We start from the raw sequence: 12,149 nt of genomic DNA, 5'->3' as shown, positions 1-12,149 counted from the left end.
AACTGTTTTTTCTTGAGAAGAAAAGTCAAACCAGCTCCTTTACATTGTCACTGTTAGTTTCCCTTTTCAAGTGATGAGTACAAAGCATATCTCATTTGTTTTGTCTTTGAAGGATGTCTAATGCTTCCTTGCAATGATTTTTTCTGTTGCAGGTTTACAATTTTGCAGGATTCATATTGTGTTTGCCTGGATCGTGTTGACATCATGAGCACTGGCTGCAACACAAACCGAAAATGGATCTGTAGCATGGCAGCCTGGTCACATTTTATAGGAGGAGCACAGAAGAAACACGGAAGAAACACATATTGAATGACAGAGAACCAGAACAGGCCTATTGCAGTTAAGGTGGATGAAATAGCACCAGCACCTGCAGTTGTAAATTATTTATTTGGATTTATTTACTGCCTTTTTGAAGGAATTCACTCAAGGTGGTGTACAGTAAGAATAGATCAAACATGAGCAATAGGCAATTAGCAGTAAAAATATTCAAAAACAATACAACCAACTCTGGAATGCTCTACCCAGATACATTCGGTCAATTAGTGAATATCTTCCCTTTAGGAAACTATTGAAAACCCATCTATTCAAACAGATTTACCCGAACGACTTGACCTACCATAAGCAACCCATCCATTTACCGGTCCGTCTTATCATTAACAACAATGGCTCAGAAATGACCTCCTACCTAAATACTTGGGGGTGAACTTAACACCAAAACTACCTGATCTATATGAGGCCAATTACAAAGGACTAAGTGGTGGCATTAAGAAAGATCTGGAGAGGTGGGGGGATCTGGAGGTTTCCTGGTTTGGAAGGGTAGCAATTGTCAAGATGAATGTGCTTCCCCGACTGCTATACTTATTTCAAGCGCTGCCTGTAATGCTGCCCAGGCGACTCTTATCATCACTTCAAGATTCAATAGTGCGTTTCGTCTGGGCAAGAAAGAGACCGCGATTAGCGCGTAAGCTCCTATATCAAGATGGTAGACAGGGTGGCCTGGGTGTCCCAAACCTCATATGGTATTATAGGGCAGTGCAGGCGAAGGCGGCAGTAGAATGGTTCCAGGACTATCCGGATAGACAATGGGTGCATATTGAACAACATTCTCTTGGGTCATCCCCGTTGGGGGCAGTCATGTGGCTCCCCAAATCATTTAGGGCCTTGGGAGAGGGAGCATGTCCATCCATAGGTGTCACTCTCTACTATTGGGATAGTTTGTTTCCGGGGGGAGGTGTACACTTACACGCATGACACCAATAGCGTTTAACCCACTGTTCCTGCCCGGGAAAGACACTGGAGTATTTACCAGGTGGTATAAAAAAGGCTTAAGAACTTGGGGCCAGTTGTTTGACGGGGAAGCTTTGCTTTCCTTCGGGGCCTTGGAGAATGCGGGTTATGTGGGGGAGGATGATGAGTTTGCATATCATCAATTGGCCCACTTTCTTAAGACCAAAGCTGTAAAAGCAGTACTGCAAAGGAAAAAACTAGGCCTGGAGGAGGTTTGCGAAAATTATGCCTCTTCAAGGGGCTTGATTAGTCGTCTATATCGTGAACTACGAGTACAATCTCCCAAATACACTCTACATAGGAAAAGTTGGTCAAGAGAGCTGGGATTGGCCCTGGGGGAGACCGAGTGGGAGAGAATAGAACGGACAGTGCGAGGTGTTTCTACTCATGTACCGCTTAAGGAAAATGCTGTGAAAGTACTTTTTAGATGGTACCTCACGCCAGATCGCCTTAAGCGAATATATCCAAGCTCCACGGGACTGTGCTGGAGGGGGTGTGGTAACAAAGGGACCATGGGACATATATGGTGGCATTGTGTAAAGGCCCAAGCATTTTGGAAGTCAGTTAGAAGTAAAATACAGAAATGGATTGGAAGTTTAATTCCTTGGTCACCTGAGTTTTTTCTCTTCTCAGCAAAACCACCTGGCTTACAGAAATGCCAGCAGGACCTGGTGAGGCTTGCTGTGGGGGTGGCACGGGTGGTTCTTGCCTCACAGTGGAAAAATGTAGGGGTTCCATCGATTGTTAAATGGCACAATAAGTTGAGCTATGTGTGTGAGATGGAGAGGCTTCTGGCACAATGCAAGCACCAAATGGGGAAATGGCACTCAACATGGAAAAATTTTACATAACTGTATTATGTTAGTAACAAGTAAAAAATGATTCGGAAGAGGAAGAGGTTTGTAGGGTACAACAATCAGAGGTTGCATTGGGGGGGGGGGGAGGGGGGATTCTTAGTATTATAAAATTGTTAAAAAAAATTCTTGAAGTTACATGTGGTTTAACAAATAGAAAATATTGACGAGGAAAGGTGAAGAGAGGGGAGTTAACATATGCAAATGTACTGTTATGAATCTATCCTATCATTGTAATGGATACATTGATGTATTGTTCAATAAAGACTTTATGCAAATAAAAAAAAAAAAGAAATGACCTCCTACCAATCGTCTTACCCTCCATGCTCTTCCCCTACCTCTTCTTTATCGCTCCACCTCCTTACCTATCCCTATCCTTTCTTTCATACCTCTTCTATCCCATTTACTCCTTGTTCATTTGTCTTATCACGTACCTCCTTTGATCCTGATACTACAGATTGTATTCTCTTGTTACTATGTAAGCCGCATTGAGCCTGCGATGAGTGGGAAAACGCGGGATACAAATGTAATAAATAAATAATAAATATACTACTTGCAATGACAACACAATATGTTGCTTTCAGATAGGTTCATGATCCTGATTCTGCCACCTCTCAGAATGAACTGGGAAAGCGCGGGGTACAAATGTAACAAAAAAACAAAAAACTGAAGACAGGGATCTCATCAGATGCAGCAAGCCTCGCGGTAGAGGTACAGCTCTACTGAAAAATGCCACAAAAAAACTACCACGGCATGCAGTAATCAATGAACATGCAAATTACTGCTGCATTAAAATTGTGACCATAATGGGCAGCTTATTGATAAATGTCACTGTTCCTGGCAGAAAGGTAAGAGGAGTTAGAAAATAAGGTGACTAATTTGAAGAAAGGTGCACTTGAGGTCAGAGAGATGATTAAATATTATCTCAGCCAGGGTAGGAGTGGATAAATATGCCCTGCTGCAGTATGTGCAGCCTGTCTCACTCCTTGTGTGTGTGAGTGAAAGGCCCATCAAGCCCAGCATCCTGTTTCCAACAGTGGCCAATCTAGGTCACAAATACCCAGCAAGATCCCAGAAAAATACAAAACATTTTAAGCAGTGGATTTTCCCCAAATAAATTTATTAATGATCTATGGATTTTTTCTTTAGGAAGCCGTCCAAACCTTTTTAAAACCCTGATAAATTAACTGCCTTTACCATATTCTCTGGCAACGAATTTTACTTACACGTTGAGTGAAGGAATATTTTCTCTCATTCGTTTTAAATTTACTACTTTGTAGCTTCATCGCATGCCCCCTAGTCCTAGTATTTTTGGACAAATAAGCAATTCACATCTACCCGTTCCACTCCACTCATTATTTCATAGACCTCTATCATATCTCCCCTCAGCCATCTTTTCTCCAAGCTGAGGAGCCGTAGCCACTTTAGCCTTTCCTCATAGGGAAGTTGTCCCATCCCCTTTATCATTTTCGTCACCCTTCTCTAATTCTATTACATCTTTTTTGAGATGCGGTGACCAGAATTGGAACACAATAGTCTAACTGTACACCACGTGAATGCATTCCTTCAAAACATGGTAAATAAATCCTAATATGTAAATATATTAATAAATATGGGGGTAGAGCTTATTTTTGAAGTTTGTAAAGATGTCTTTACCCCATAATTTTATATATTGTAATAAGAGGGTGTCCTATACGGTGTAGGCCACTAGAGGGCGCTAGAAGAAGGTGGAGGTCGCCAGGACCGGGGAGAGCCCTGGGAGGCCCACAGGTGCAGGAGATTATGGGCTGGGCCCTGGGTGGCTAAGTAACCACTTTATACCCCACCTGAGTTGTGAAAGGAAGGGAAGTGTGTCTAGAACTGTGTGTTCAAAGAGGGACTGTGTGTCCGAAGTTCTGAGAGAAGCAGACTGCAAAGCCTGGGGTTGAGAGTCCCCAAAGTATTGGTGTAGTACTAAATAAATCTTCGGATCAAAAATAAGCAAATATTAAAAAATATCAGAATATATATGTGAAAGGTCTCACAGGACGAGGGTGGGGTGGGTTACGTGAGAGACAGAGAGAGATGCATGGTGATAACAGGTAGAATTTTATGGTTTATAATGGGATAGAAAGCCCAGATCTTTGTTGAGTCCTGTTTGGTGCTTGTCAAAATATTTAATCATTCTGACTTCAAAGGTCTTATGTTCCTGGATTGTCTTAAAATTTCCTTTTAGTGTTCTTACCATAAGATAATTGATTCAAAGTTCTAGTTTTGTAAAGTGCTGTCCCACAGAGGTGGCATCCTGGTTGGCATTGGAGTGTTTAATATTGAGTGTAAATTGAGCCATGTCTTTAGCATCTGGCTTGTTCCAGTATCCCTTCTTGTTTGCAATGAATGATATTTGTATTGGGAGTTTGCTTTTCACTAATTTTCTGTATTAAATTAAGTGGCTGTCAGAAGGCCAGCACTGGACCCACGACATTCATTTATTTTGTAATTCTGCTCCCTCGATTGCCATGTAAGATACTACATTAATTATATACTGATGCTGTGCAAGTTGTACATATGTTCATATGTTTATTTGTTCCTCTTTTTTATAACTTCTTCAGTAAAGATGATTTGAACTTAAAAAAAAAATTTGAAACCCTTCTGACCCCCATTCTATTAGGTTCCTTGCCTCTTATCCTCATTTGAACTCCACCTGTGTTCTGCTGCCCCAACACATTAACATGGAAACTGCTTCAACCTTCAAGTGCTCACTCTGAGTTCTCTATCACTATCCTTCACTTCTCAGACCATCACCTGATATCTTTCACACCTAAGAACCTTCCACCCAAAGTTCAACCTGTCTGTGGCAACACTTAGGAACATCCAAGCAGCTGATTTCTCTCCGCCCCCCCCCCCCCCCCACCCAAATGTTCTCTCCTCTACCTTCTTTAAATCAGTTATCACAGAGCTTTTCAACCTGTCATCAGGTTGGATTGGATTTATTATTTTTAACCACCCCCCACCTTATCCAGGGCAGCTTGTAAAAATACATAAAATCACATGAAAATAAAATTCAAAACAAATTCTTCATAAGACATAATCAGAAAAAAACATGAAAAAGTAATGTCCAAATCCCTTAAATAGACACAAAAGCAACATCAGCAGATACATAACACCTCATTTTCGAAAGTGATCGCCGGCGATCTCCTGATCCCGGCCAAATCGGTATTATCGAAAGCCAATTTTGGCCGGCCCCAACTGCTTTTTCGTCGCGGCGCCAGCCAACCTTCAAGGGGGTGTGTTGGTAGGGTAGTGAAGGTGGGAAGGGGACGGGGCAGGGGCGTGGTTACGATATGGCCGGCTTCACCTTATAATGAAAAAAAAAATACCCGGCTCGAACGAGCATTTTGCCAGCCAGACTTGGTCCTTGTATTTTTAGGACCAGGTCTGAAAAAAGTGCCCCAATTGACCAGATGACCACCGGAGCGAATCGGGGATTACCTCCCCTTACTCCCCCAGTGATCACCAACCCCCTCCCACACACACACAAAAAAACCCAAAAACATTTTTTGCCAGCCTGAAATGTCATACCCAGCTCCCTGACAGCAGTATGCAGGTCCCTGGAGCAGTTTTTAGTGGGTGCAGTGCACTTCAGGCAGGTGGACCAGGCCCATCCCCCCCCCTACCTGTTCCACTTCTGGTGGTTAATGTTGAGTCATAGTAACATAGTAGATGACGGCAGAAAAAGACGTGCATGGTCCATCCAGTCTGCCCAACAAGATAAACTCATATGTGCTACTTTTTGTGTATACCTTACCTTGATTTGTACCTGTCCTTTTCAGGGCACAGACCTTGTAAGTCTGCCCAGCACTATCCCTGCCTACCAACCACCAGCCCCTCCTCCCACCACCAGCTCTGGCACAGACCGTATAAGTCTGCCCAGCACTATCCCCGTCTCCCACCACCTGCTCTGCCACCCAATCTCGGCTAAGCTCCTTAGGATCCATTCCTTCTGAACAGGATTCCTTTGTTTGTCCCACACGTGTTTGAATTCTGTTACCGTTTTCATTTCCACCACCTCCCGCGGGAGGGCATTCCAAGCTTCCACTACTCTCTCTGTGAAAAAATACTTCCTGAGTCCTCAAAAAAAAAAAAACAACCCACTGTACCCACATGTAGGTGCCCCCCCTTCACCCCTTAGGGCTATGGTAATGGTGTAGAGTTGTGGGGAGTGGGTTTTGAGGGGTTCAGCACACAAGGTAAGGGTGCTATGCACCTGGAAGGTATTTTTGTTTTTTAATTCTTTGAACTACCCCTAGGGTGCCTGGTTGGTGTCCTGGCATGTCAGGGGGACCAGTGCACTACAAATGCTGGCTCCTCCCACGCCCAAATGCCTTGCATTTCACCGGGTTTGAGATGGCCGGGCCCGGTTTCCATTATGGCCACCAGTACTGGCCTTCCGACAGCCACCCAACTTAAAACACAAGCTAATCAGAAGTAAACCTCCATCACAGACTGAAAAGGAACAGAAGGGCACACTTCCCTGTAATTTATCCAGTTGCAAACTATGCCAAAATATTTCACAGGACCCCAAAGTTATCCACAAAGGAAAGATATTCAACATAAAGGGATCTTTCACTTGCTCATCTTCCAATGTGGTATATATCATTCAGTGTAAAAAATGTAACGAAGGATGCTATATTGGAGAAACAGGCCAGATGCTTAAGACAAGATTCAATTTACATAGACATCACATGAACAATACTGGTGCCAGTAGGGCTCCCAACCCTGTTGGTCAACATTTTACAGGACCAGGACACTGTACCAGTGACTTCACAGTGAGAATCCTGAAAGGTAACTTTAAAACCATACAAGAACGTAAGACCTTTGAAGTCAGAATGATTGAATATTTTAACACCCAACAGAAAGGACTTAACAAGGATCTGGGGTTCCTAACCCATTATAAACCATAAAGCTGTATTTCTCTGTTGATCACCTATCCACACCCATCCTGTTAGAATATCAATGATATGCTTTGATGCCCCCATGAATAACTCCGACCCACCCCCATCCTCCCACCCTGTCAGACTGTCATAGTAATGCTTGAATGTTTTCACTTATATACACTGTCAGCTAGCACATTTGCTTATTTCCGATCTGACGAAGAAGGGCAACCTTCGAAAGCTAATCAAGAAATGTATTAAGTTATGTCCAATAAAAATGGTATCATCTTATTTTCTTTTCCATGTTTTATTTTGTTTGATTTCTATTGATAACATTATGGTTGGAAAACGAAGCCGGCCATCTCATGTTAACCCGGCAATCCTGCTCTAAACCCGGCGAGCGATTTGGCCGGCGCCAAGCATATATTGAAAATACGCTTGGCTCCGCCCCCTCATGGAACCAGCCCCGAAGATGGCCGGCGCCGTTTGATTATGCCCCTCATAATATGCCAGGCATAGCAAATGAGCTTTCAGTTGGCATTTAAATGTTCATACAAGTTGTTCATTTTTAAGATGACTTGGCAGTTTATTCCACATTGATGGCCCTGTGATTGAAAAAGTTCCTTTTCTAGTGAGGTCCAAGCGTACCCAATTTAAAGCAGGCAATACAAGATCACTACTACTACTACTACTATTTAGCATTTCTATAGCGCTACAAAGCGTACGCAGCGCTGCACAAACATAGAAGAAAGACAGTCCCTGCTCAAAGAGCTTACAATCTAATAGACAAAAAATAAAGTAAGCAAATCAAATCAAGTAATGTGAACGGGAAGGAAGAGAGGAGGGTAGGTGGAGGCGAGTGGTTACAAGTGGTTACGAGTCAAAAGCAATGTTAAAGAGGTGGGCTTTCAGTCTAGATTTAAAGGTGGCCAAGGATGGGGCAAGACGTAGGGGCTCAGGAAGTTTATTCCAGGCGTAGGGTGCAGCGAGACAGAAGGCGCGAAGTCTGGAGTTGGCAGTAGTGGAGAAGGGTACAGATAAGAAGGATCACAGGACATCAGCGATTTGTAATTGATGAGGTGGGACATATTTTTGTACTGCTTGTTTCAGATATGAAGAAGATGCCTGATACAAAACATTATGTAATTTAAATTTTATGTGGTAAGTGATTGGTAACCACTTCAATCTTTTCAAATATATAGTAATATGTTCAAACTTTGGCAGATCAAACAACAACTGCCAAGTTCTGAACCATTTGCATAGATTTAATACGAGTAGCAGATAAACCCAAATAGGCTGTGTTACAGTAATCAATAATATATATCTAGGAATCTAAACAATATATATGACTGATCTCATAGACCTACCAACCAGAAACACAATTAGAACATCATGAACATACCTAAATCTTCACCACCCTAGCTGCAAGGGACTCAAGTACAAATCAATTTACGGATCCAACTTCTATATAAGCACGCAACTATGGAACGCATTACCAAAAGCCATAAAGACAACGCAGGATCACCTCAGCTTCCGTAAATCACTAAAGAACGATCTGTTTGATTCCTCTCTCTCCTCTGCTCACATTCAGCAGATTGCCAAAACCTGTTTCTTTCTCTCTAACATCAGCAAATTTCGCCCCTTCATCTCTGAGCACTCTACCAGAACCCTTATTCACAATCTTATCACCTCTCGTCTTGATTATTGTAACCCTGCTTCTCACCTGCCTCCCTCTCTGCCATCTCTTTCCACCATCTCTCTCCTTTTCAATCAGTCCAAAACTCTGCTGCGTGACTCATTTTCCGCCAAAGTTGCTATACTCACATTAGCCCTCTCCTTAAGTCACTTCACTGGCTCCCTATCCGTTTCCGTATTCAGTTCAAGCTTCTCTTATTGACCTTTAATTGTATTCCCTCTGCCACTCCCCAGTACCTCTCCACTCTTGTCTCTCCCTACGCCCCCCTCTTGGGTACTCCGTTCTGTAGATAAATCTCTTATCTGTCCCCTTCTCCTCTACTGCTAATTCCAGACTCCATTCCTTTTATCTTGCTGCACCTCACACTTGGAATAGACTACCCGAGCCTGTACATCTAGCCCCGTCTTTGGCCATTTTCAAGTCCAAGCTTAAAGCCCACCTCTTTACCACTGCTTTTGACTCCTAACCACTACTCACTTGCCCTGTCCTTTTATCCTCACCTCTTTATTCCCTTACCCTTATTGTTCTGTCTGTTTACCTGTCTTATCTAGATTGTGAGCTCTTTGAACAGGGACTGTCTTTTTTGTGTATGGTGTACAGCGCTGCTTATGCCTTGTAGCGCTATAAAAATAAGTAGTAGCACTGTTCGAGAAGACATACGTTACTGATCCAAATTAAGTGCCTGAACTCAGCAACACAATGAAACCAAAACTTGCAATGAACAATATATTACTCTTCTCTTGATTCTCTAATGTGACTAACAACATCACACTGTATTTGTTTCATCACCGGAGGTGGCTAACACCTCACGGTACTATGTAAGCCACATTGAGCCTACAAAGAGGTGGGAAAATGTGGGGTACAAATGCAACAACTAAACAGCAATAACTTCCTCATATATAATCCAAAAATATATAAAGAAAGTTCAGTACAACTATAACAGATTAATACAAAATCAATACAAATTACAAATTTATTAAATTGAACAATATCACAGCATTATAAAAAGTGCACTAAAGTTCCCCCCATTTCTTTATACATATCATCCCAAACCAATTCAATTTAAAAAATGTCTGCCATATTCCGTCCATAACTAAATCTGCATCCAAATGCCATTTAGTTGTAACAGATAAATTCTTCAGCTGGTAAAATCAACATCCTCTTCTCGCATCTGATATCCGGATACAAATTTCTGTTTTGCCACATGGGCGTCTTCAGGAGCTGTCAACCAAATGAGAAAAATAAATATTTATAGCGAGACAGCTGAAGGATCTCCAACCTTCCTTCTACTCAAACATCATCATCTGTTGTGGCTCAAACAAGGGCCTCCCCAACGGTCCCGTTTTGCCAACTGGGGCTTTGTCAGTATTGACGGCTTGCTGGGTTTCTGCCACAGTTTGGTGTCACGGGGCACTCTTCCCCTGACGAAGCCCCAGTTGGCGAAACGGGACCGTTGGGGAGGCCCTTGTTTGAGCCGCAACAAGCTAAGTAGCTGTGGTTGGCAGTAATGTTTTGCACTATGGCTGTTATATACAGTGGTGGAAATAAGTATTTGATCCCTTGCTGATTTTGTAAGTTTGCCCACTGACAAAGACATGAGCAGCCCATAATTGAAGGGTAGGTTATTGGTAACAGTGAGAGATAGCACATCACAAATTAAATCCGGAAAATCACATTGTGGAAAGTATATGAATTTATTTGCATTCTGCAGAGGGAAATAAGTATTTGATCCCCCACCAACCAGTAAGAGATCTGGCCCCTACAGACCAGGTAGATGCTCCAAATCAACTCGTTACCTGCATGACAGACAGCTGTCGGCAATGGTCACCTGTATGAAAGACACCTGTCCACAGACTCAGTGAATCAGTCAGACTCTAACCTCTACAAAATGGCCAAGAGCAAGGAGCTGTCTAAGGATGTCAGGGACAAGATCATACACCTGCACAAGGCTGGAATGGGCTACAAAACCATCAGTAAGACGCTGGGCGAGAAGGAGACAACTGTTGGTGCCATAGTAAGAAAATGGAAGAAGTACAAAATGACTGTCAATCGACAAAGATCTGGGGCTCCACGCAAAATCTCACCTCGTGGGGTATCCTTGATCATGAGGAAGGTTAGAAATCAGCCTACAACTACAAGGGGGGAACTTGTCAATGATCTCAAGGCAGCTGGGACCACTGTCACCACGAAAACCATTGGTAACACATTACGACATAACGGATTGCAATCCTGCAGTGCCCGCAAGGTCCCCCTGCTCCGGAAGGCACATGTGACGGCCCGTCTGAAGTTTGCCAGTGAACACCTGGATGATGCCGAGAGTGATTGGGAGAAGGTGCTGTGGTCAGATGAGACAAAAATTGAGCTCTTTGGCATGAACTCAACTCGCAGTGTTTGGAGGAAGAGAAATGCTGCCTATGACCCAAAGAACACCGTCCCCACTGTCAAGCATGGAGGTGGAAATGTTATGTTTTGGGGGTGTTTCTCTGCTAAGGGCACAGGACTACTTCACCGCATCAATGGGAGAATGGATGGGGCCATGTACCGTACAATTCTGAGTGACAACCTCCTTCCCTCCGCCAGGGCCTTAAAAATGGGTCGTGGCTGGGTCTTCCAGCACGACAATGACCCAAAACATACAGCCAAGGCAACAAAGGAGTGGCTCAGGAAGAAGCACATTAGGGTCATGGAGTGGCCTAGCCAGTCACCAGACCTTAATCCCATTGAAAACTTATGGAGGGAGCTGAAGCTGCGAGTTGCCAAGCGACAGCCCAGAACTCTTAATGATTTAGAGATGATCTGCAAAGAGGAGTGGACCAAAATTCCTCCTGACATGTGTGCAAACCTCATCATCAACTACAGAAGACGTCTGACCGCTGTGCTTGCCAACAAGGGTTTTGCCACCAAGTATTAGGTCTTGTTTGCCAGAGGGATTAAATACTTATTTCCCTCTGCAGAATGCAAATAAATTCATATACTTTCCACAATGTGATTTTCCGGATTTAATTTGTGATGTGCTATCTCTCACTGTTACCAATAACCTACCCTTCAATTATGGGCTGCTCATGTCTTTGTCAGTGGGCAAACTTACAAAATCAGCAAGGGATCAAATACTTATTTCCACCACTGTATATAGTATTTATAAGTATTAGAAGCAATGAACACCCAGGGAGGAGGTGGGTAGAAGACCAGTGATTATACGATGGTGATTACATCTATGTAATCTTATTAAAAGTTGTCACCGGTCTGAGGTCCTCTCCCTCTCCGTTATTAATACACTATCTTACAATTTATATCAATTACCCGCTGTTTTCTGGTTGACACACTGATAATAACATAAGGGAAAGTGAACCAGTTGTTTGGGAGCAAGACCAACCTAGATCAGAAGAGGTTTGACCACTA

General features: G+C 43.0%; 2 protein-coding genes across 2 annotated transcripts in view; one reads left to right on the top strand and one right to left on the bottom strand.

The window, feature by feature from the left end:
• Nucleotides 1-429, top strand: part of LOC115457565 (C-type lectin domain family 2 member D-like) — a 29,209-nt gene extending 28,780 nt beyond the window's left edge. Inside the window, exon 5 of the mRNA XM_030187023.1 lies at nt 153-429. Within this exon, the coding sequence (XP_030042883.1) occupies nt 153-309 (157 nt within the window). The 3' untranslated portion in view covers nt 310-429. The remainder of the gene's footprint in view (nt 1-152) is intronic.
• LOC115457560 (killer cell lectin-like receptor subfamily B member 1B allele B) overlaps nt 1-12,149 on the bottom strand; it is a 567,620-nt gene that overhangs the window by 236,168 nt on the left and 319,303 nt on the right. The window lies entirely within an intron of this gene.

The sequence above is a fragment of the Microcaecilia unicolor genome, chromosome 14 (genome assembly GCF_901765095.1).
Source record: "Microcaecilia unicolor chromosome 14, aMicUni1.1, whole genome shotgun sequence".
Taxonomy (NCBI): domain Eukaryota; kingdom Metazoa; phylum Chordata; class Amphibia; order Gymnophiona; family Siphonopidae; genus Microcaecilia; species Microcaecilia unicolor.
This window is presented reverse-complemented; position numbering and strand designations above follow the sequence as displayed.